Here is a 21,859-nt window from a genome sequence, read left to right on the forward strand (position 1 = left end):
GGACACATTTTTCTCCGGGACCTTTAAACATGGCGGCTCCCGAAAGCTGCGAAGATGAGCGGTTAGCTTCATTTTTATAGTTACGCAAGTAATAAATGTGTTATTTTGCAGCGTTTTAAGTGGAAACGACATGGGAATGATACGGCACGTTGTGTGCGCCATGTCCGGCGGAGTGGACAGCTCTGTGGCGGCGTTATTACTGAAGAGAAGGGGTGAGAAAAGCGCTGAAATACCCACAGAAACACACTGAACGGTTTTCTTTTTTTTTTAATTTTATTTATTTTAAATACCCACAGAAACACACTGAACGGTTTTCTTTTTTTTAAAATTTTTATTTATTTATTTTTATTTTTTTATTTTAAATACCCACAGAAACACACTGAACGTTTTTTATTTTATTTTTATTTTTTTTAAATACCCACAGAAACACACTCAACGGTTTTTTTTTATTTTTTATTTAAAATACCCACAGAAACACACTCAATGTCTTTATTTCTTTTATTTTTATTTATTTTTATTTTAAATACCCACAGAAACACACTGAACGTTTTTTTTAATTTTTTTATTTTTTTTATTTATTTATTTTTTTAACTTTTTTTGCAACAAAGCAGAATAACGACATATAAATGTGTACATAATGTAAAAAAAAAAAGCCAGCCAAGGGGAGCATAAGGATAATAATAATGATAATAATAATAATAATAAGAGAATGACTGTCACAAAACTCTTGCAAAAAGAAAATGATTGAACAAACTGACATATGTGCCAAGGAGTCTCGTGTAAAAAAAAAAACAAAAACAAAAAAAAAACAAATAAAACAAAGATTTAGGACAACAGTTCGTCCATAATCCCAAGTTGGGAACAAGCACATATTGTTGTTTTTGCTTTATGATGAGTTGAAGGTTTAATTGTAAGCAAGTATTACTTTAATTCAATCAAAAAAAAAACATAGAAATTTGATTTTCTTTTCAAAAATTTGCATTTGTGTATGTGAAATTTAGCTTTGATAATCAATAAATTAATAAAGAAAACCTTCGGATTCATTATGCCACTTAGTTGAAACCCAAACAGGACATGTTCCCAGTACAACTGGAAGCTTGCTGATATTTTTTGAGTCAACAAAATTACAAAAATGTTGCCAGAAATCTTTACAATGAGGACACATCCAGAACAAATGAGTAATGGACTCAGGGCAAAGGTCACAAAAGGTACAGTTTACATTAATGTTAGAGTTTAACTTCTTTAGCAGGGTAGATCCTGTGAATGAGTTTAAAGGACACTTCCTTTACCTTGTTAGTGAGAAGAAAGCTACAGACTGTGTGTAAACGTGCTGGTTGAAGACGCTTTACTTTCTGTTGTGTGAAGGCTACAACGTGACGGGAGTTTTCATGAAGAACTGGGACTCTCTGGATGAGAAGGGGGTCTGCGCCTCGGAGAAAGACTGCGAGGACGCCTACAGGGTCTGCCAGATGCTGGACATCTCCTTCCACCAAGTGTCCTACGTCAAGGAGTACTGGCACGATGTTTTCAGGTATCAAATATGCTCATTGCTGTTTTAAATCAAATCAAATCAAGTTTATTTGTAGCACATTTCATGTCCAAAACAGTTCAAAGTGCTTCACATAAAATAAAAGCATTGCAGCAGGTAGTGGAAGAAGCAGAGCCGGCCCAAGGCTCCATGGGGCCCTAAGCAAATTTGGATTTTGGGGCCCTCTATTTCTGCCAGTAATATTCTTGTGGATGATTTACACTATAAACTCAGTGTTGTTTACATTATCCTATTGTCAGCCTGACATGTCTTTACACATTTAAGGCCCAGTTAATAACATAAATAATGAATGAATGACGTCCATATGGTTTTTTAATCGCAAAATTCGGCTACCAGAGCGCCCGGGGGATGATTTCCACAACATTCCAAGTGATAAAGCATTGTATTTACTGTAAAAGTGTCATCTGGTTTATTATTTTTGGTTTAAAAAAAAAAACTGCAAAAGCAATGTGCAAAAATAATTTGGAGTGCAAGAACAAATAAAATCACTTCGATATTTAAAATGAATAACAAAAACAGACGGAATTAAATAAAATATCAAGCAAATACTTCAATGGTGATGTAAATGAACAGAGTTACCTGAAACAAGGTTGTTCAATAATAAAGTTGAATAATTAGGTCTTAAAACTTCGTAAACGTATGTAACTATGTGCAAAAGTTTCTAAATCTAATCCACACATTTGACCTTCTTCAATACTCCACCCACTCCTTAAAAGCTGCTTCCTATCTTTTCTGGAGGCAAAGTAATTTATGACATCATTGTAATAATTCTGAAGGCCAACTTTGTTTTTAATACTTATCACTGCCAGTCCTCTCAGTCTTTCTTGTGCCATGGAACTCTTCCATGGAATTGTTTTGCCTTCACCTGCACTTTGGATGCGCAATTTTTTGTCAATTGCTCTTGGGGGGCCCCTAGTGGCCACGGAGCCATAAGCAGGCGCTTAGTTTGCTTATCCATCCATCCATCCATCCATCCATTCATCCATACATCATCCATCCATTCATCCATTCACCCATCCATCCTTCCATCCATCCATTAATTCACCCATCCATCCATTCATCCATCCATCCATCCATTAATTCACCCATCCATCCATTCATCCATCCATCCATACATCATCCATCCATTAATTCTCCTGGTCTGTTTGGGAGAGGAAACCTTTAATTCTGTTGATGTTTCTGAGATGGTAAAAAGCTGCCTTGGTGACAGCTTTGATGTGGCTGCTGAAAGTCAGATCTGAGTCTATCAAGACTCCCAGGTTACCAACTCGGTCAGTGATTGTAAGGTCCCGAGTCTCAAGATATTTACTTTCATGTGGTCTCCATTCCTTTGCAGTAACCTTCTGAGGGAGTACGAGAAGGGCAGGACGCCGAACCCCGATATCCTCTGCAACAAGCACATCAAGTTCAACCACTTCCACAAATACGCCCTCAACACTTTGGGTATGTGCTCGTACTCTCTTTGTGTCAGCGAGACGACTCTTAAACGCTCCAAACAGACATTTTGTTGGATGTTTTTGGATGTTTGTTGGATGTTTTTGGATGTTTGTTGGATGTTTTGGGATGTTTGTTGGATGTTTTGGGATGTTTGTTGGATGTTTTGGGATGTTTGTTGGATGTTTGTTGGATGTTGTTGGATGTTTTGGGATGTTTGTTGGATGTTTTGGGATGTTTGTTGGATGTTTTTGGATGTTTGTTGGATGTTTTGGGATGTTTGTTGGATGTTTTGGGATGTTTGTTGGATGTTTTTTGGATGTTTTTGGATGTTTGTTGGATGTTTTTGGATGTTTTTGGATGTTTTTGGATGTTTGTTGGATGTTTTGGGATGTTTTTTGGATGTTTTGGGATGTTTGTTGGATGTTGTTGGATGTTTTGGGATGTTTGTCGGATGTTTTGGGATGTTTGTTGGATTTTTTTTTATGTTTGTTGGATGTTTTGGGATGTTTTTGGACGTTTTTGGATGTTTGTTGGATTTTTTTTTTGGATGTTTGTTGGATGTTTTGGGATGTTTGTTGGATGTTTTTTGGATGTTTGTTGGATGTTTTGGGATGTTTGTTGGATTTTTTTTGGATGTTTGTTGGATGTTTTGGGATGTTTGTTGGCTGTTTTGGGATGTTTTTGGACGTTTTTGGATGTTTGTTGGATGTTTTTTGGGATGTTTGTTGGATGTTTTGGGATGTTTGTTGGATGTTTTTTGGATGTTTGTTGGATGTTTTGGGATGTTTGTTGGATGTTTTTGGATGTTTGTTGGATGTTTTGGGATGTTTGTTGGATGTTTTGGGATGTTTGTTGGATGTTTTTTGGATGTTTTTGGATGTTTGTTGGATGTTTTTGGATGTTTTTGGATGTTTTTGGATGTTTGTTGGATGTTTTGGGATGTTTTTTGGATGTTTTGGGATGTTTGTTGGATGTTGTTGGATGTTTTGGGATGTTTGTCGGATGTTTTGGGATGTTTGTTGGATTTTTTTTTATGTTTGTTGGATGTTTTGGGATGTTTTTGGACGTTTTTGGATGTTTGTTGGATTTTTTTTTTGGATGTTTGTTGGATGTTTTGGGATGTTTGTTGGATGTTTTTTGGATGTTTGTTGGATGTTTTGGGATGTTTGTTGGATTTTTTTTGGATGTTTGTTGGATGTTTTGGGATGTTTGTTGGCTGTTTTGGGATGTTTTTGGACGTTTTTGGATGTTTGTTGGATGTTTTTTGGGATGTTTGTTGGATGTTTTGGGATGTTTGTTGGATGTTTTTTGGATGTTTGTTGGATGTTTTGGGATGTTTGTTGGATGTTTTTGGATGTTTTGGGATGTTGTTGGATGTTTTGGGATGTTTTTGGATGTTTGTTGGATGTTGATGGATGTTTTGGGATGTTTGTTGGATGTTGTTGGATGTTTTGGGATGTTTGTTGGATGTTTTTGGATGTTTGTTGGATTTTTTTTGGATGTTTGTTGGATGTTTTGGGATGTTTGTTGGATGTTTTGGGATGTTTTTTTGACGTTTTTGGATGTTTTTTGGATGTTTTGGGATGTTTGTTGGATGTTTTTGGATGTTTTGGGATGTTGTTGGATGTTTGTTGGATGTTTTGGGATGTTTGTTGGATGTTTTGGGATGTTTTTGGACGTTTTTGGATGTTTGTTGGATTTTTTTTTTTGGATGTTTGTTGGATGTTTTGGGATGTTTGTTGGATGTTTTTTGGATGTTTGTTGGATGTTTTGGGATGTTTTTGGATGTTTTGGGATGTTGTTGGATGTTTTGGGATGTTTTTGGATGTTTGTTGGATGTTGATGGATGTTTTGGGATGTTTGTTGGATGTTGTTGGATGTTTTGGGATGTTTGTTGGATGTTTTTGGATGTTTGTTGGATTTTTTTTGGATGTTTGTTGGATGTTTTGGGATGTTTGTTGGATGTTTTGGGATGTTTTTTTGACGTTTTTGGATGTTTTTTGGATGTTTTGGGATGTTTGTTGGATGTTTTTGGATGTTTTTTAGATGTTTTGGGATGTTTGTTGGATGTTTGTTGGATGTTTGTTGGATGTTTTGGGATGTTTGTTGGATGTTTTTGGATGTTTTGGGATGTTTGTTGGATGTTTGTTGGATGTTTTTTGGATGTTTTTGGATGTTTTTTGGATGTTTGTTGGACGTTTTGGGATGTTTGTTGGATGTTTTTGGATGTTTTGGGATGTTTTTGGATGTTTGTTGGATGTTTGTTGGATGTTTTGGGATGTTTGTTGGATGTTGTTGGATGTTTTGGGATGTTTGTTGGATGTTTTGGGATGTTTGTTGGATGTTTTTTGGGATGTTTTTGGATGTTTTGGGATGTTTGTTGGATGTTTTTTGGGATGTTTGTTGGATGTTTGTTGGATGTTGTTGGATGTTTTGGGATGTTGTTGGATGTTGTTGGATGTTTGTTGGATGTTTGTTGGATGTTTTTGGATGTTTTTGGATGTTTTGGGATGTTGTTGGATGTTTTGGGATGTTGTTGGATGTTTTGGGATGTTGTTGGATGTTTTTGGATGTTTTGGGATGTTTGTTGGATGTTTTTGGATGTTTTGGGATGTTTGTTGGATGTTTGTTGGATGTTTTGGGATGTTTGTTGGATGTTTGTTGGATGTTGTTGGATGTTTTGGGATGTTTGTTGGATGTTGTTGGATGTTTTGGGATGTTTGTTGGATGTTTTGGGATGTTTGTTGGATGTTTGTTGGATGCTTTGGGATGTTTGTTGGATGTTTGTTGGATGTTTGTTGGATTTTTTTTGGATGTTTGTTGGATGTTTTGGGATGTTTGTTGGATGTTTTTGGATGTTTGTTGGATTTTTTTTGGATGTTTGTTGGATGTTTTGGGATGTTTGTTGGATGTTGTTGGATGTTTTTGGATGTTTGTTGGATTTTTTTGGATGTTTGTTGGATGTTTTGGGATGTTTTGGGATGTTTGTTGGATGCTTTTTGGGATGTTTGTTGGATATTTTTGGATGTTTTGGGATGTTTGTTGGATGTTTTGGGATGTTTGTTGGATGTTGTTGGATGTTGTGGGATGTTTTTGGATGTTTTGGGATGTTTGTTGGATGTTTGTTGGATGTTTTGGGATGTTTGTTGGATGTTTTTGGATGTTTTGGGATGTTTGTTGGATGTTTTTTGGATGTTTTGGGATGTTTGTTGGATGTTTTTTGGATGTTTTGGGATGTTTGTTGGATGTTTTTTGGATGTTTTTTGGATGTATGTTTGGACGTTTTTGGATGTTTGTTGGACGTTTTTGGATGTTTTTTGGATGTTTTGGGATGTTTGTTGGATGTTTGTTGGATGTTTTTTGGATGTTTGTTGGACGTTTTTTGGATGTTTGTTGGACGTTTTTTGGATGTTTGTTGGACGTTTTGGGATGTTTGTTGGATGTTTTTGGATGTTTTGGGATGTTTGTTGGATGTTTGTTGGATGTTGTTGGATGTTTTGGGATGTTGTTGGATGTTTTTGGATGTTTGTTGGATGTTGTTGGATGTTTTTGGATGTTTTGGGATGTTGTTGGATGTTTTGGGATGTTGTTGGATGTTTTTGGATGTTTTGGGATGTTTGTTGGATGTTTTTTGGATGTTTGTTGGATGTTTTGGGATGTTTGTTGGATGTTTGTTGGATGTTTGTTGGATGTTGTTGGATGTTGTTGGATGTTGTTGGATGTTTTGGGATGTTTGTTGGATGTTTTTTGGATGTTTGTTGGATGTTTGCTGGATTTTTGTTGGACGTTTTGGGATGTTTTTTGGATGTTTTGGGATGTTGTTGGATGTTTTTTGGATGTTTGTTGGACGTTTTGGGATGTTTGTTGGATGTTTCTTGGACGTTTTGGGATGTTTTTTGGATGTTTTGGGATGTTGTTGGATGTTTTTTGGATGTTTGTTGGACGTTTTGGGATGTTTGTTGGATGTTTTTTGGATGTTTGTTGGATGTTTTTTGGATGTTTGTTGGACGTTTTGGGATGTTTGTTGGATGTTGTTGGATGTTTTGGGATGTTGTTGGATGTTTTGGGATGTTTTGGGATGTTTGTTGGATGTTTGTTGGATGTTGTTGGATGTTTTGGGATGTTTTGGGATGTTTGTTGGATGTTTTGGGATGTTGTTGGATGTTTTGGGATGTTGTTGGATGTTTTTGGATGTTTTGGGATGTTTGTTGGATGTTTTTGGATGTTTTTGGATGTTTGTTGGATGTTTTGGGATGTTTGTTGGATGTTTTGGGATGTTTGTTGGATGTTTTTGGATGTTTTGGGATGTTTGGATGTTTTTGGATGTTTGTTGGATGTTTGTTGGATGTTTTGGGATGTTTGTTGGATGTTGTTGGATGTTTTGGGATGTTTGTTGGATGTTTTGGGATGTTTGTGGACGTTTTTGGATGTTTGTTGGATTTTTTTTTTTGGATGTTTGTTGGATGTTTTGGGATGTTTGTTGGATGTTTTTTGGATGTTTGTTGGATGTTTTGGGATGTTTTTGGATGTTTTGGGATGTTGTTGGATGTTTTGGGATGTTTTTGGATGTTTGTTGGATGTTGATGGATGTTTTGGGATGTTTGTTGGATGTTGTTGGATGTTTTGGGATGTTTGTTGGATGTTTTTGGATGTTTGTTGGATTTTTTTTGGATGTTTGTTGGATGTTTTGGGATGTTTGTTGGATGTTTTGGGATGTTTTTTTGACGTTTTTGGATGTTTTTTGGATGTTTTGGGATGTTTGTTGGATGTTTTTGGATGTTTTTTAGATGTTTTGGGATGTTTGTTGGATGTTTGTTGGATGTTTGTTGGATGTTTTGGGATGTTTGTTGGATGTTTTTGGATGTTTTGGGATGTTTGTTGGATGTTTGTTGGATGTTTTTTGGATGTTTTTTGGATGTTTGTTGGACGTTTTGGGATGTTTGTTGGATGTTTTTGGATGTTTTGGGATGTTTTTGGATGTTTGTTGGATGTTTGTTGGATGTTTTGGGATGTTTGTTGGATGTTGTTGGATGTTTTGGGATGTTTGTTGGATGTTTTGGGATGTTTGTTGGATGTTTTTTGGGATGTTTTTGGATGTTTTGGGATGTTTGTTGGATGTTTTTTGGGATGTTTGTTGGATGTTTGTTGGATGTTGTTGGATGTTTTGGGATGTTGTTGGATGTTGTTGGATGTTTGTTGGATGTTTGTTGGATGTTTTTGGATGTTTTTGGATGTTTTGGGATGTTGTTGGATGTTTTGGGATGTTGTTGGATGTTTTGGGATGTTGTTGGATGTTTTTGGATGTTTTGGGATGTTTGTTGGATGTTTTTGGATGTTTTGGGATGTTTGTTGGATGTTTGTTGGATGTTTTTGGATGTTTGTTGGATTTTTTTTGGATGTTTGTTGGATGTTTTGGGATGTTTGTTGGATGTTTTGGGATGTTTTTTTGACGTTTTTGGATGTTTTTTGGATGTTTTGGGATGTTTGTTGGATGTTTTTGGATGTTTTTTAGATGTTTTGGGATGTTTGTTGGATGTTTGTTGGATGTTTGTTGGATGTTTTGGGATGTTTGTTGGATGTTTTTGGATGTTTTGGGATGTTTGTTGGATGTTTGTTGGATGTTTTTTGGATGTTTTTGGATGTTTTTTGGATGTTTGTTGGACGTTTTGGGATGTTTGTTGGATGTTTTTGGATGTTTTGGGATGTTTTTGGATGTTTGTTGGATGTTTGTTGGATGTTTTGGGATGTTTGTTGGATGTTGTTGGATGTTTTGGGATGTTTGTTGGATGTTTTGGGATGTTTGTTGGATGTTTTTTGGGATGTTTTTGGATGTTTTGGGATGTTTGTTGGATGTTTTTTGGGATGTTTGTTGGATGTTTGTTGGATGTTGTTGGATGTTTTGGGATGTTGTTGGATGTTGTTGGATGTTTGTTGGATGTTTGTTGGATGTTTTTGGATGTTTTTGGATGTTTTGGGATGTTGTTGGATGTTTTGGGATGTTGTTGGATGTTTTGGGATGTTGTTGGATGTTTTTGGATGTTTTGGGATGTTTGTTGGATGTTTTTGGATGTTTTGGGATGTTTGTTGGATGTTTGTTGGATGTTTTGGGATGTTTGTTGGATGTTTGTTGGATGTTGTTGGATGTTTTGGGATGTTTGTTGGATGTTGTTGGATGTTTTGGGATGTTTGTTGGATGTTTTGGGATGTTTGTTGGATGTTTGTTGGATGCTTTGGGATGTTTGTTGGATGTTTGTTGGATGTTTGTTGGATTTTTTTTGGATGTTTGTTGGATGTTTTGGGATGTTTGTTGGATGTTTTTGGATGTTTGTTGGATTTTTTTTGGATGTTTGTTGGATGTTTTGGGATGTTTGTTGGATGTTGTTGGATGTTTTTGGATGTTTGTTGGATTTTTTTTGGATGTTTGTTGGATGTTTTGGGATGTTTTGGGATGTTTGTTGGATGCTTTTTGGGATGTTTGTTGGATATTTTTGGATGTTTTGGGATGTTTGTTGGATGTTTTGGGATGTTTGTTGGATGTTGTTGGATGTTGTGGGATGTTTTTGGATGTTTTGGGATGTTTGTTGGATGTTTGTTGGATGTTTTGGGATGTTTGTTGGATGTTTTTGGATGTTTTGGGATGTTTGTTGGATGTTTTTTGGATGTTTTGGGATGTTTGTTGGATGTTTTTTGGATGTTTTGGGATGTTTGTTGGATGTTTTTTGGATGTTTTTTGGATGTATGTTTGGACGTTTTTGGATGTTTGTTGGACGTTTTTGGATGTTTTTTGGATGTTTTGGGATGTTTGTTGGATGTTTGTTGGATGTTTTTTGGATGTTTGTTGGACGTTTTTTGGATGTTTGTTGGACGTTTTTTGGATGTTTGTTGGACGTTTTGGGATGTTTGTTGGATGTTTTTGGATGTTTTGGGATGTTTGTTGGATGTTTGTTGGATGTTGTTGGATGTTTTGGGATGTTGTTGGATGTTTTTGGATGTTTGTTGGATGTTGTTGGATGTTTTTGGATGTTTTGGGATGTTGTTGGATGTTTTGGGATGTTGTTGGATGTTTTTGGATGTTTTGGGATGTTTGTTGGATGTTTTTTGGATGTTTGTTGGATGTTTTGGGATGTTTGTTGGATGTTTGTTGGATGTTTGTTGGATGTTGTTGGATGTTGTTGGATGTTGTTGGATGTTTTGGGATGTTTGTTGGATGTTTTTTGGATGTTTGTTGGATGTTTGCTGGATTTTTGTTGGACGTTTTGGGATGTTTTTTGGATGTTTTGGGATGTTGTTGGATGTTTTTTGGATGTTTGTTGGACGTTTTGGGATGTTTGTTGGATGTTTCTTGGACGTTTTGGGATGTTTTTTGGATGTTTTGGGATGTTGTTGGATGTTTTTTGGATGTTTGTTGGACGTTTTGGGATGTTTGTTGGATGTTTTTTGGATGTTTGTTGGATGTTTTTTGGATGTTTGTTGGACGTTTTGGGATGTTTGTTGGATGTTGTTGGATGTTTTGGGATGTTGTTGGATGTTTTGGGATGTTTTGGGATGTTTGTTGGATGTTTGTTGGATGTTGTTGGATGTTTTGGGATGTTTTGGGATGTTTGTTGGATGTTTTGGGATGTTGTTGGATGTTTTGGGATGTTGTTGGATGTTTTTGGATGTTTTGGGATGTTTGTTGGATGTTTTTGGATGTTTTTGGATGTTTGTTGGATGTTTTGGGATGTTTGTTGGATGTTTTGGGATGTTTGTTGGATGTTTTTGGATGTTTTGGGATGTTTGGATGTTTTTGGATGTTTGTTGGATGTTTGTTGGATGTTTTGGGATGTTTGTTGGATGTTGTTGGATGTTTTGGGATGTTTGTTGGATGTTTTGGGATGTTTGTTGGATGTTTGTTGGATGTTGTTGGATGTTTTGGGATGTTTGTTGGATGTTTGTTGGATGTTGTTGGATGTTTTGGGATGTTTGTTGGATGTTGTTGGATGTTGTTGGATGTTTGTTGGATGTTTGTTGGATGTTTTGGGATGTTTGTTGGATGTTTTTTGGGATGTTTGTTGGATATTTTTGGATGTTTTGGGATGTTTGTTGGATGTTTTTGGATGTTTTGGGATGTTTGTTGGATGTTGTTGGATGTTTTGGGATGTTTTTGGATGTTTTGGGATGTTTGTTGGATGTTTGTTGGATGTTTTGGGATGTTTGTTGGATGTTTTTGGATGTTTTGGGATGTTTGTTGGATGTTTTTTGGATGTTTTTTGGATGTTTGTTGGACGTTTTTTGGATGTTTGTTGGACGTTTTGGGATGTTTGTTGGATGTTTTTTGGATGTTTTTGGATGTTTGTTGGATATTTTGGGATGTTTGTTGGATGTTTTTGGATGTTTTTTTAATGTTTGTTAGATGTTTGTTGGACGTTTTGGGATGTTTGTCGGATGTTTTGGGATGTTTGTTGGATATTTTGGGATGTTTGTTGGATGTTTTTGGATGTTTTTTTAATGTTTGTTAGATGTTTGTTGGACGTTTTGGGATGTTTGTCGGATGTTTTGGGATGTTTTTTGGATGTTTTGGGATGTTTGTTGGATGTTTTTTGGATGTTTGTTGGACGTTTTTGGATGTTTGTTGGACGTTTTTGGATGTTTGTTGGACGTTTTGGGATGTTTGTTGGATGTTTGGTGGATGTTTTGGGATGTTTGTTGGATATTTTTGGATGTTTTGGGATGTTTGTTGGATGTTTTTGGATGTTTTGGGATGTTTGTTGGATGTTTGTTGGATGTTGTTGGATGTTTTGGGATGTTTTTGGATGTTTTGGGATGTTTGTTGGATGTTTGTTGGATGTTTTGGGATGTTTGTTGGATGTTTTTGGATGTTTTGGGATGTTTGTTGGATGTTTTTTGGATGTTTTTGGATGTTTTTTGGATGTTTGTTGGACGTTTTTTGGATGTTTGTTGGACGTTTTGGGATGTTTGTTGGATGTTTTTTGGATGTTTTTGGATGTTTGGATATTTTGGGATGTTTGTTGGATGTTTTTGGATGTTTTTTTAATGTTTGTTAGATGTTTGTTGGACGTTTTGGGATGTTTGTTGGATGTTTTTTGGATGTTTGTTGGACGTTTTTGGATGTTTGTTGGACGTTTTTGGATGTTTGTTGGACGTTTTGGGATGTTTGTTGGATGTTTGTTGGATGTTTGTTGGATGTTTTTTGGATGTTTTTTGGACGTTTTGGGATGTTTGTTGGATGTTTGTTGGATGTTTGTTGGACGTTTTTGGATGTTTGTTGGACGTTTTGGGATGTTTGTTGGATGTTTGTTGGACGTTTTGGGATGTTTGTTGGATGTTTGTTGGACGTTTTGGGATGTTTGTTGGATGTTTTTTGGATGTTTGTTGGATGTTTTTTGGATGTTTGTTGGATGTTTTTTGGATTTTTTTGGATGTTTTTGGATGTTTGTTGGATGTTTGTTGGGTGTTTTGGGATGTTTTTGGCTCCCAGCGTTTGAGTCCCAGCTTGGAGAATGAGAATCTTTAAGCCCACATGTGCCGCTTTAATGAAAAGAAATCAAAGATTAAAACCATCTTTGCATCAAAATGTGGAGATTTGGGTTCCCTTCATTTTCTCAGCCTAAAACCATCCTTGTTTAGACTGCTCTGATCCCCCCCAAACTCCCCCCGACTGACGGCTGCCCACCGCAGCTAAAACACTGACTACATATAAGGAATCTATTTTAAGATGAAACCATGTGTAGAAGCATTCCAGCTGCATCGGGGCGCAGGTATCATGCCACCTGATGTCGTCCGTACACCAAAGAGAAGAAGAAAATGATTTTATGAATTTTTGGGAATTAATGGACATGAAATGGTTTTTGAATTGGCTCTATATGAATGAATTGGATTATTTTATGAATAATTATGATTACAATTAATTGAATTCCAATTGGCTTGAATTGGACTTTATTATCTAAGTGCCTTGAGATGACATTTGTTGTATTTGGTGCTATATAAATAAAAATTAATTGAATTGAATGAATTGAAAGTCTGTGGTGGGCAGGTTCCATCCAGCTGTTACAGGTGTGATGAAGGAGGGGAAACACGGTGTCCTGGTCTGTGTTTCAGGGGCTGACGCCATGGCGACGGGTCATTACGCCCGGACGTCTCAGGAGGACGAAGAGGTTTTCCAGCAGTCTCACGTTGCCCCGAACACCACGCTTTTCAGACACCGCTTTGAGATCAGAAATCGTAAGTTTCCTTTCTGTGTTCGGTTCTGATTCTGGGAACAGGAAGCAGGCGTCATCCTGGTGACCTGAAGGTCATAACGAAGCATTCGCTGCTTTGTAGACTGAAGTCAGTTCTTATGTAAATGTAAATACCATACCATACCATACCAACTTTATTTATCCCACAGGACCAAAGTGCTATACACAATCATAAAATAGAAGGGTCAAATATAAAAGCAGTACTAAATTAATTAAAATGTAAACACAATAAAACGAAGTCAAACATCTCAGATTGTGCCAAAGGCCAAAGAAAAAAGATGGGTCTTAAGTTGGGATTTAAAAACAACAAGTGAAGAGGCCTGTCTTATGTCCAAAGGAAGGTTATTCCATAGCTTGGGAGCTGCCACAGAAAAAGCACGGTCCCCTCTGAGCTTGCGCTTTGTCTTCGGGACCCTGAGAAACAACTGGTCAGCTGACCTGAGGGAACGGGAGGGTGTGTAGGAATGTAGCAGCTCAGACAGGTAGGGAGGGGCAAGACCATTAAGAGCTTTAAAAGCAAATAAAAGGCTTTTAAAATGAATCCTAAAATATACTGGCAACCAGTGTAAAGAAGCTAAAACAGGGGAAATATGGTCAAATTTTCGTGTACCTGTTAAAAGTCGTGCAGCAGCATTTTGAACCCTCTGAAGCTGGGAAATGCATGAATCACTGACGCCTATATATAGTGCATTACAGTAATCCAGCCGTGAGGTCACAAATGCATGGATTGCTGTTTCAAAGTGCTTTAAATGTACTTTATTTCTGCAGCCCTTTACAGACGATCCTTACGGTGTACCAAAGTGCTTTACAGCAGGTAATAAATAAAGAGAAGAAGAAGTAAAAACAAATAAAAACAATAAAAGAACAGTGAAAGCAATAAAATACAACAAAATCAAATAAGATAAAAGTGTCATCATGCTACTGGGTATTAAAGCCATCCTAAATAAGCAGGTTTTTAGTCTGGATCTGAAGAGGCCCGGGTCAGAAATAAGTATAATAATAAATCAATAAATAATCAATAAATAAGTCATTAATAAATAATAATAATACAGTGTACCAAAGTGCTTTACAGCAGGTAATAAATAAAGAGTTGTTTTAGTTCGCTCAGACATGTAGAAGTGGTCCCCGGCTTCTGGTTCGGACTCAAACCAGTTGAGCCTGGTACGACTTACACAGCCCCTCCAGCTGAGGTTACAGTCAGTTTCTGGACTCCTAATGTGTCCTTTCCACCAGCCTGTCTGTTTTAACTGTTCTTATCCTTTCCCTCTTTCTCCCTGCAGCCGTTCGGCTGTACAAAGGAGCCGATCTGCTCAAAGACCAGACCTTCTTCCTCAGTCAGATCTCGCAGGACGCTGTGAGGCAGACCATGTTCCCGCTCGCTGGGCTCACCAAAGACTTCGTGAAGAAGATGGCCGCCGAGGCGGGCTTTCATCACGTGCTGAAGAAGAAGGAGGTGCGCAGAGACGAATGAGGACGTGAGGAGAAGTCGATGTGTTTGGACTGTGTGACTGAACGCTGTGTGTCGTTGTTCCCTCAGAGCATGGGCATCTGCTTCATCGGAGAGAGGAACTTTGAGAGCTTCATTTTGGAGGTGAGAGAACTTATTTTCTTTCAGCTTTGGAGCTTCTGTTTGTGGTAAACTTCCTCTGATTTGGAGCTTCTGTTTGTGGTAAACTTCCTCTAATTTGGAGCTTCTGTTTGTGGTAAACTTCCTCTGATTTGGAGCTTCTGTTTGTGGTAAACTTCCTCTGATTTGGAGCTTCTGTTTGTGGTAAACTTCCTCTGATTTGGAGCTTCTGTTTGTGGTAAACTTCCTCTGATTTGGAGCTTCTGTTTGTGGTAAACTTCCTCTGATTTGGAGCTTCTGTTTGTGGTAAACTTCCTCTGATTTGTTTCCATTTCAGTATCTGGAGCCCAAACCAGGAAACTTTGTCTCCATCGAGGACGGGACTGTGATGGGAACGCACCGAGGTTTGTTTCCAGCTCTGACGTCTGCTCTCTCGTCGCGTTCTGCCTCTCGGTTTGGGTCGCCCTCACTGGTTTGTTTCATCTTCATCCAGGTTGGTTCACTCTGACGCTGGGCCAGAGGGCGAGAATCGGCGGGCTGAAGGACGCCTGGTTCGTGGTGGACAAAGACATCGTCACCGGAGACGTGTTTGTGGTCAGAATGTTTCTTTTAAATCGGCATTCCTTCACTTCCATCTGGTCTTTATCTTTGTTCGTCTCCTACTTTTAGGCTGTGTTTGAAACCGCATACTTCTCCTACTACTCATACTAAGTTGGTATACTCATACTGAGTTAATAAGCGAGTTTGAGTAAGCAGAAGTTCCCGGATGCATACTAGATTCTCCTAAATGTTGGTTATGCATCATGAGGTTACTACTCATACTCAAACTACCCAAGATGCAACGTAACGTGACGTCGCCGATCGTCATTTCATGTCAAAACGGCAGTTTCAAGCTAGCTACAACGAGGGTAGGTTCACTTCCTGTTTTCAAAACAAAAGCACCAATTGTATGGTAATGGCTTTCCCTATGATAAAAGGCAACGGGTATTTTATTTTGTGAAAATAACAGTAAGTGCGTTGCTCACTGCAGCTAGCTTTAGTAGCGCCGAATTCGTGGGAACAAAATTGTAAACAGCCGGTATTTTGTCAGGTTTTCAACACGTTGGGGATCTAAACGACTACTTTCTCACCTGAAAATGTTTCAAATGTTGCTAAAGTTTACAGAGTTTAGAGCTTAAGAGAAATCAGCTTCAGGCCGGCTGATTTCGGCTCGGGCAGTAGCGAAATGCATTGTGGGTAAACGCTCTGCATACTGTCTGATCGATGAGTATGTAGTATGGAAGTATGCAGTGTGTAGTATGTAGTATGCAGTATGTAAGTATGCGGTTTCGAACACAGCCTAAGACTTTTCTGTGAAACCCTAAAGTAACGACCCCCAAAGCTCCCTGACGGGGGCAGAATGTTTGTCTGGCTCACTTTTCTGTGGTTCAACGCCCGACTTCATGACTGAAACCCCTCCCGTCTCAGGCTCCAACCACCAATCATTCGTCTCTCTTCCGGGACACGATCCGCACCGAGCGCTTCCACTGGGTGGCGGCCGACCCGCCTGCTGTGCTCGCCAGAACCCAGATGTTGGAGTGTCACTTCCGCTTCATCCACCAGATGCCGCTGGGTGAGTTTGGTGTGGTCGGGGCCGTTGGGGCAGTTGGGGCAGTTGGGGCTATTGGGGCTATTGGGTCTATTGGGTGAGGATAAAGCAGGTGAAACTGAACATGGATGCCTTTTTTTGGGTCTGTTGGGGTCTGTCAACATTGGGTCTGTTGGGGTCTGTTGGGTTTTGTCAACATTGGGTCTGTTGGGGTCTGTTGGGTTTTATCAACATTGGGTCTGTTGGGGTCTGTCAACATTGGTTCTGTTGGGGGCTGTTGGGGTCTGTCAACATTGGGTCTGTCGGGTCTGTTGGGTCTGTCAACATTGGGTCTGTTGGGGGCTGTTGGGGTCTGTCAACATTGGGTCTGTTGGGTCTGTCGGGTCTGTCAACATTGGGTCTGTTGGGTCTGTCGGGTCTGTCAACATTGGGTCTGTTGGTGTCTGTCAACATTGGGTCTGTTGGGGTCTGTTGGGGTCTGTTGGGGTCTGTCAACATTGGGTCTGTTGGGTCTGTCAACATTGGGTCTGTCGGGTCTGTCAACATTGGGTCTGTCGGGTCTGTCAACATTGGGTCTGTTGGGTCTGTCAACATTGGGTCTGTTGGGTTTTGTCAACATTGGGTCTGTTGGGGTCTGTCAACATTGGGTCTGTTGGGGTCTGTCAACATTGGGTCTGTGTCAACATTGGGTCTGTTGGGGTCTGTCAACATTGGGTCTGTTGGGGGCTGTTGGGGTCTGTCAACATTGGGTCTGTTGGGGGCTGTTGGGGTCTGTCAACATTGGGTCTGTTGGGGGCTGTTGGGGTCTGTCAACATTGGGTCTGTTGGGTTTTGTCAACATTGGGTCTGTTGGGGTCTGTCAACATTGGGTCTGTTGGGGTCTGTCAACATTGGGTCTGTTGGGTCTGTCTGGTCTGTTGGGGTCTGTCAACATTGGGTCTGTTGGGGGCTGTTGGGGTCTGTCAACATTGGGTCTGTCGGGTCTGTTGGGGTCTGTCAACATTGGGTCTGTTGGGGTTTGTCAACATTGGGTCTGTTGGGGTCTGTCAACATTGGGTCTGTTGGGGTCTGTCAACATTGGGTCTGTTGGGGGCTGTTGGGGTCTGTCAACATTGGGTCTGTTGGGGGCTGTTGGGGTCTGTCAACATTGGGTCTGTTGGGGGCTGTTGGGGTCTGTCAACATTGGGTCTGTTGGGTTTTGTCAACATTGGGTCTGTTGGGGTCTGTCAACATTGGGTCTGTTGGGGTCTGTCAACATTGGGTCTGTTGGGGTCTGTCAACATTGGGTCTGTTGGGTCTGTCTGATCTGTTGGGGTCTGTCAACATTGGGTCTGTTGGGTCTGTTGGGGTCTGTCAGCATTGGGTCTGTTGGGGTTTGTTGGGTCAGGTGGGGTCTGTCAACATTGGGTCTGTTGGGGTCTGTCAACATTGGGTCTGTTGGGTTTTGTCAACATTGGGTCTGTTGGGGTCTGTTGGGTTTTATCAACATTGGGTCTGTTGGGGGCTGTTGGGGTCTGTCAACATTGGGTCTGTCGGGTCTGTTGGGTCTGTCAACATTGGGTCTGTTGGGGGCTGTTGGGTCTGTCAACATTGGGTCTGTTGGGGTCTGTCAACATTGGGTCTGTTGGGTCTGTTGGGTCTGTCAACATTGGGTCTGTTGGGTCTGTCGGGTCTGTCAACATTGGGTCTGTTGGGTCTGTCGGGTCTGTCAACATTGGGTCTGTTGGGGTCTGTCAACATTGGGTCTGTTGGGGTCTGTTGAGGTCTGTCAACATTGGGTCTGTCGGGTCTGTCAACATTGGGTCTGTTGGGTCTGTCAACATTGGGTCTGTTGGGTCTGTCAACATTGGGTCTGTTGGGGTCTGTCAACATTGGGTCTGTGTCAACATTGGGTCTGTTGGGGGCTGTTGGGGTCTGTCAACATTGGGTCTGTTGGGTCTGTTGGGGTCTGTCAACATTGGGTCTGTTGGGGTTTGTTGGGTCTGTCAACATTGGGTCTGTTGGGGGCTGTTGGGGTCTGTCAACATTGGGTCTGTTGGGTTTTGTCAACATTGGGTATGTTGGGGTCTGTCAACATTGGGTCTGTTGGGTCTGTCTGGTCTGTTGGGGTCTGTCAACATTGGGTCTGTTGGGGTTTGTTGGGTCTGTCAACATTGGGTCTGTTGGGGTTTGTTGGGTCTGGTGGGGTCTGTTAACATTGTGTCTGTTGGGGTTTGTTGGGTCTGTCAACATTGGGTCTGTTGGGGTTTGTTGGGTCTGGTGGGGTCTGTCAACATTGTGTCTGTTGGGTCTGTTGGGGTCTGTCAGCATTGGGTCTGTTGGGGTTTGTTGGGTCTGGTGGGGTCTGTTAACATTGGGTCTGTTGGGTTTGTCAACATTGGGTCTGTTGGGGTCTGTCAACATTGGGTCTGTTGGGGTTTGTTGGGTCTGGTGGGGTCTGTCAACATTGGGTCTGTTGGGGTCTGTCAACATTGGGTCTGTTGGGGTTTGTTGGGTCTGGTGGGGTCTGTCAACATTGGGTCTGTTGGGTTTGTCAACATTCGGTCTGTTGGGTCTGTTGGGGTCTGTCAACATTGGGTCTGTTGGGGTTTGTTGGGTCTGGTGGGGTCTGTCAACATTGGGTCTGTTGGGTTTGTCAACATTGGGTCTGTTGGGGTCTGTCAACATTGGGTCTGTTGGGGTTTGTTGGGGCTGTTGGGACTGTTGGGGCCCTTGGGGCTGTTGGGGTATATTGGGGGCTCTTGGGGTATGTTGGGGCCGTTGGGGCCGTTGGGTCTGTTGGGGCCCTTGTGGCTGTTAAATGAGGATAAAGCAGCAGAAACTGAACATGGACTCCTTTTCTCCGCAGTTCCCTGCACGGTAACTCTGAACATGGACGGTTCGGTCTGGATCTCGCTGTCCCAGCCCGTCAGAGCTCTGACGCCCGGGCAGGTAACGGCCGACCCGCTCCACGCTGTGCACACCCTGAGCTCAGGAGCGTGCACGTGCAGTTACTAAAAGCGCTCGTTTTCTTTCTCCGCTCCAGTTCGCCGTTCTCTACAAAGGCGACGAGTGTCTGGGCAGCGGGAAGATCGTCCAGCTGGGCCCCAGCGAGTTCACGCTGCAGAGGGGCCGCGAGCGCTTCGCCACCGGCAAGGAGCAGCCCACCCCCGACCCGGCCCCCTGAACCCAGCCGGGCCGGTCCAAGGAGCCCGCCCAGAGTCGGACATGTTTTTACAAACTGTATTTTATCTCCTTCCAGAGATAAAGTTTGCTGCTACGCAGGTGCTCAGTTAAACGATCCAGAGGAGAACCGACGGTCTGCAGCTCGGCACCAACAGAATAATAAACCCGTTTCTTTTAAACTCAGGAGGAACAGCTGTTGGACGAGCTTCCATTTCTGATACGTCTGACTTTCTTTAGTGAGATCAACAGCAGTAAAACTTAGTTTTTCCTCCCGTTCAGGCTGTATTTATCTCCCCCGGAGCCTTTAAAGGGACAGTTCGCCTCTTCTGACATGAAGCTGTGTAACATCCCATATCAGCAACATCATTTCTGAACATCTTCTTACCCCCTGCTGCGTCCTGTGAGCAGAGTTCCAGCCTCGTTTTGGTGTTGACGAAGGTAGTCCGGCTAGTTGGCTGGGGTTTAAAAAATAAAGCGTTTTGCTTCTCAAAACAATATGCGTTCAACAGAGTAATACATTTGCATCACAAAATGGTTCTCCAGGAAAAAGTCAGACCTCACAATCGCTTGGACCTATTTTCTCTCCGGCTCGCGCCATGTATAAAAATAAAAATATTATATTATTTTAATATATTATTATTTTAATAATAATTTTATTATTATTATGATGATTAAATAATAATTTAATATTATTGATCAAATTATAAAAATGTATTAAATAATAAATAAATAATGAATAATTTATTAAATAATAAATAAATAATGAACAATTTATTAAATAATAAATTAGATTCGTATCACTGCCTGCTGCACAGAGCGAGCAGTCCCCTGCTTCCGAGCAGCAAACACCGTAACAGGCGCGGCTGTCGGCTGTCGGCAGCAGGCAGTGATACAAAGGGAGAGAAAATAGGGCCAAGCGATTGTGAGGTCTGACTTTTTCCTGGAGAACCATTTTGTGATGCAAATGTATTACTCTGTTGAACGCATCTTGTTCTGAGAAGCAAAACGCTTTATTTTTTAAACCCCAGCCAACTAGCCGGACTACCTTCATCAACACCAAAACGAGGCTGGAACTCTGCTCACAGGACGCAGCAGGGGGTAAGAAGATGTTCAGAAATGATGCTGCTGATATGGGATGTTACACAGCTTCATGTCAGAAGAGGCGAACTATCCCTTTAAGAGAACGGCGACCTTGGAGGCTTTGTTTTATTCTAACAATCCAGCTGTTTATATTCTAACAGTCCAGCTGTTTTATTCTAATAATCCAGCTGTTTTATATTCACTTCCGTTGGGTGTTTGGAGCATCGTGCGCCTCAGAAATGTCTCTTTATGAGTACCGCATGCATCCCTCTGATGTTCTGGGACTTTACTTTGGACCGGGTGGGAAATCTTTGTGAGAGGTCCGGCTCCAACGTAACGTTTGGGCTCTCAGGTGCCCGCTGATGGAGGAGAGGTGTAGATATATGCACTCATTTTTTTAAAATTCTAAATCTGTGTAAAAGTATCTGACAATGTGTTTTCTGTCATTTTGAGACTTGGGTTCTGTGTTTAAGGTCCAAATTCTTCCGTTCTCACTGATCTCAGTTCAACTGAGTGTGGATTTGTGCCTCCGGACTTCTTCTTCTGCTTTTATTTAACTTTTACAGACAATTAAACACTCGTTAGGTGGAGAAAACTGGAGGGGATCTAATAGGAAAGCTGCTTTATTTCAGTATTTGATGCACTGAACGCATTGAAAAAGAGTTTTAAAGATGAAATAAGTGCCTTTTTATTTATGGATTAAAGGGATAAACTCTGCTGCTGATCCTGAATTATGAACTGTACATCAGTCAATAAACCCAATGATTGCTGTGTTTAACTTCCTATTTTCATCTTTCTGTGTTTTTATTTGTGTGCTCTTTTCGGCCACGTGGTGGCGCTGTTACACAACCTGAAAGGTGAACCTGCAGCTGCTGAGCACAACAAACTTTTCCCACTGATGAGATCCACTTTAAAGGAGCTTTAAACATGTTTCAGAGAAAGTTTTCTGTCAAATAAAACTTATTTAGTAGAAAACACTGAACATTTCTCCCAAAGCATGGATAATAATTCTGATTATTGGCTTTGAAAATCCTCCAGAAACTCATCTGCTGAGCGGGAGAGCCTGTTGGATGTGTTTTCACCTGTTTTCATGCTTCAGCTACGTGTTAATTTAGTTTATTTTTTACAATTTATCAGTATAAAATGGTCATTTTCTCAGAGATGGCGTCAATTTATAATTAAAATGATGCAAAAACTCCTTTAAATGTTCACTTTGAAGGACATAATGATCCGTT

The 21,859-nt window shown here is 40.4% G+C and overlaps 1 protein-coding gene across 1 annotated transcript; it reads left to right on the top strand.

Annotated features, from left to right (window-relative positions):
- The first annotated feature begins 22 nt into the window (after positions 1-22).
- On the top strand, positions 23-19,890 carry trmu (tRNA 5-methylaminomethyl-2-thiouridylate methyltransferase). Its single transcript, XM_075472452.1, has 11 exons — positions 23-212; positions 1,366-1,531; positions 2,886-2,992; positions 13,085-13,207; positions 14,505-14,677; positions 14,762-14,815; positions 15,129-15,195; positions 15,285-15,385; positions 16,259-16,403; positions 19,228-19,310; positions 19,405-19,890. Exons 1-11 carry the CDS (start codon positions 131-133, stop codon positions 19,543-19,545), a joined length of 1,242 nt encoding a protein of 413 aa, XP_075328567.1. The 5' UTR covers positions 23-130; the 3' UTR covers positions 19,546-19,890.
- The last annotated feature ends 1,969 nt before the right edge of the window (positions 19,891-21,859 follow it).

Source organism: Odontesthes bonariensis, chromosome 8 (assembly GCF_027942865.1).
Source record: "Odontesthes bonariensis isolate fOdoBon6 chromosome 8, fOdoBon6.hap1, whole genome shotgun sequence".
Lineage (NCBI taxonomy): Eukaryota > Metazoa > Chordata > Actinopteri > Atheriniformes > Atherinopsidae > Odontesthes > Odontesthes bonariensis.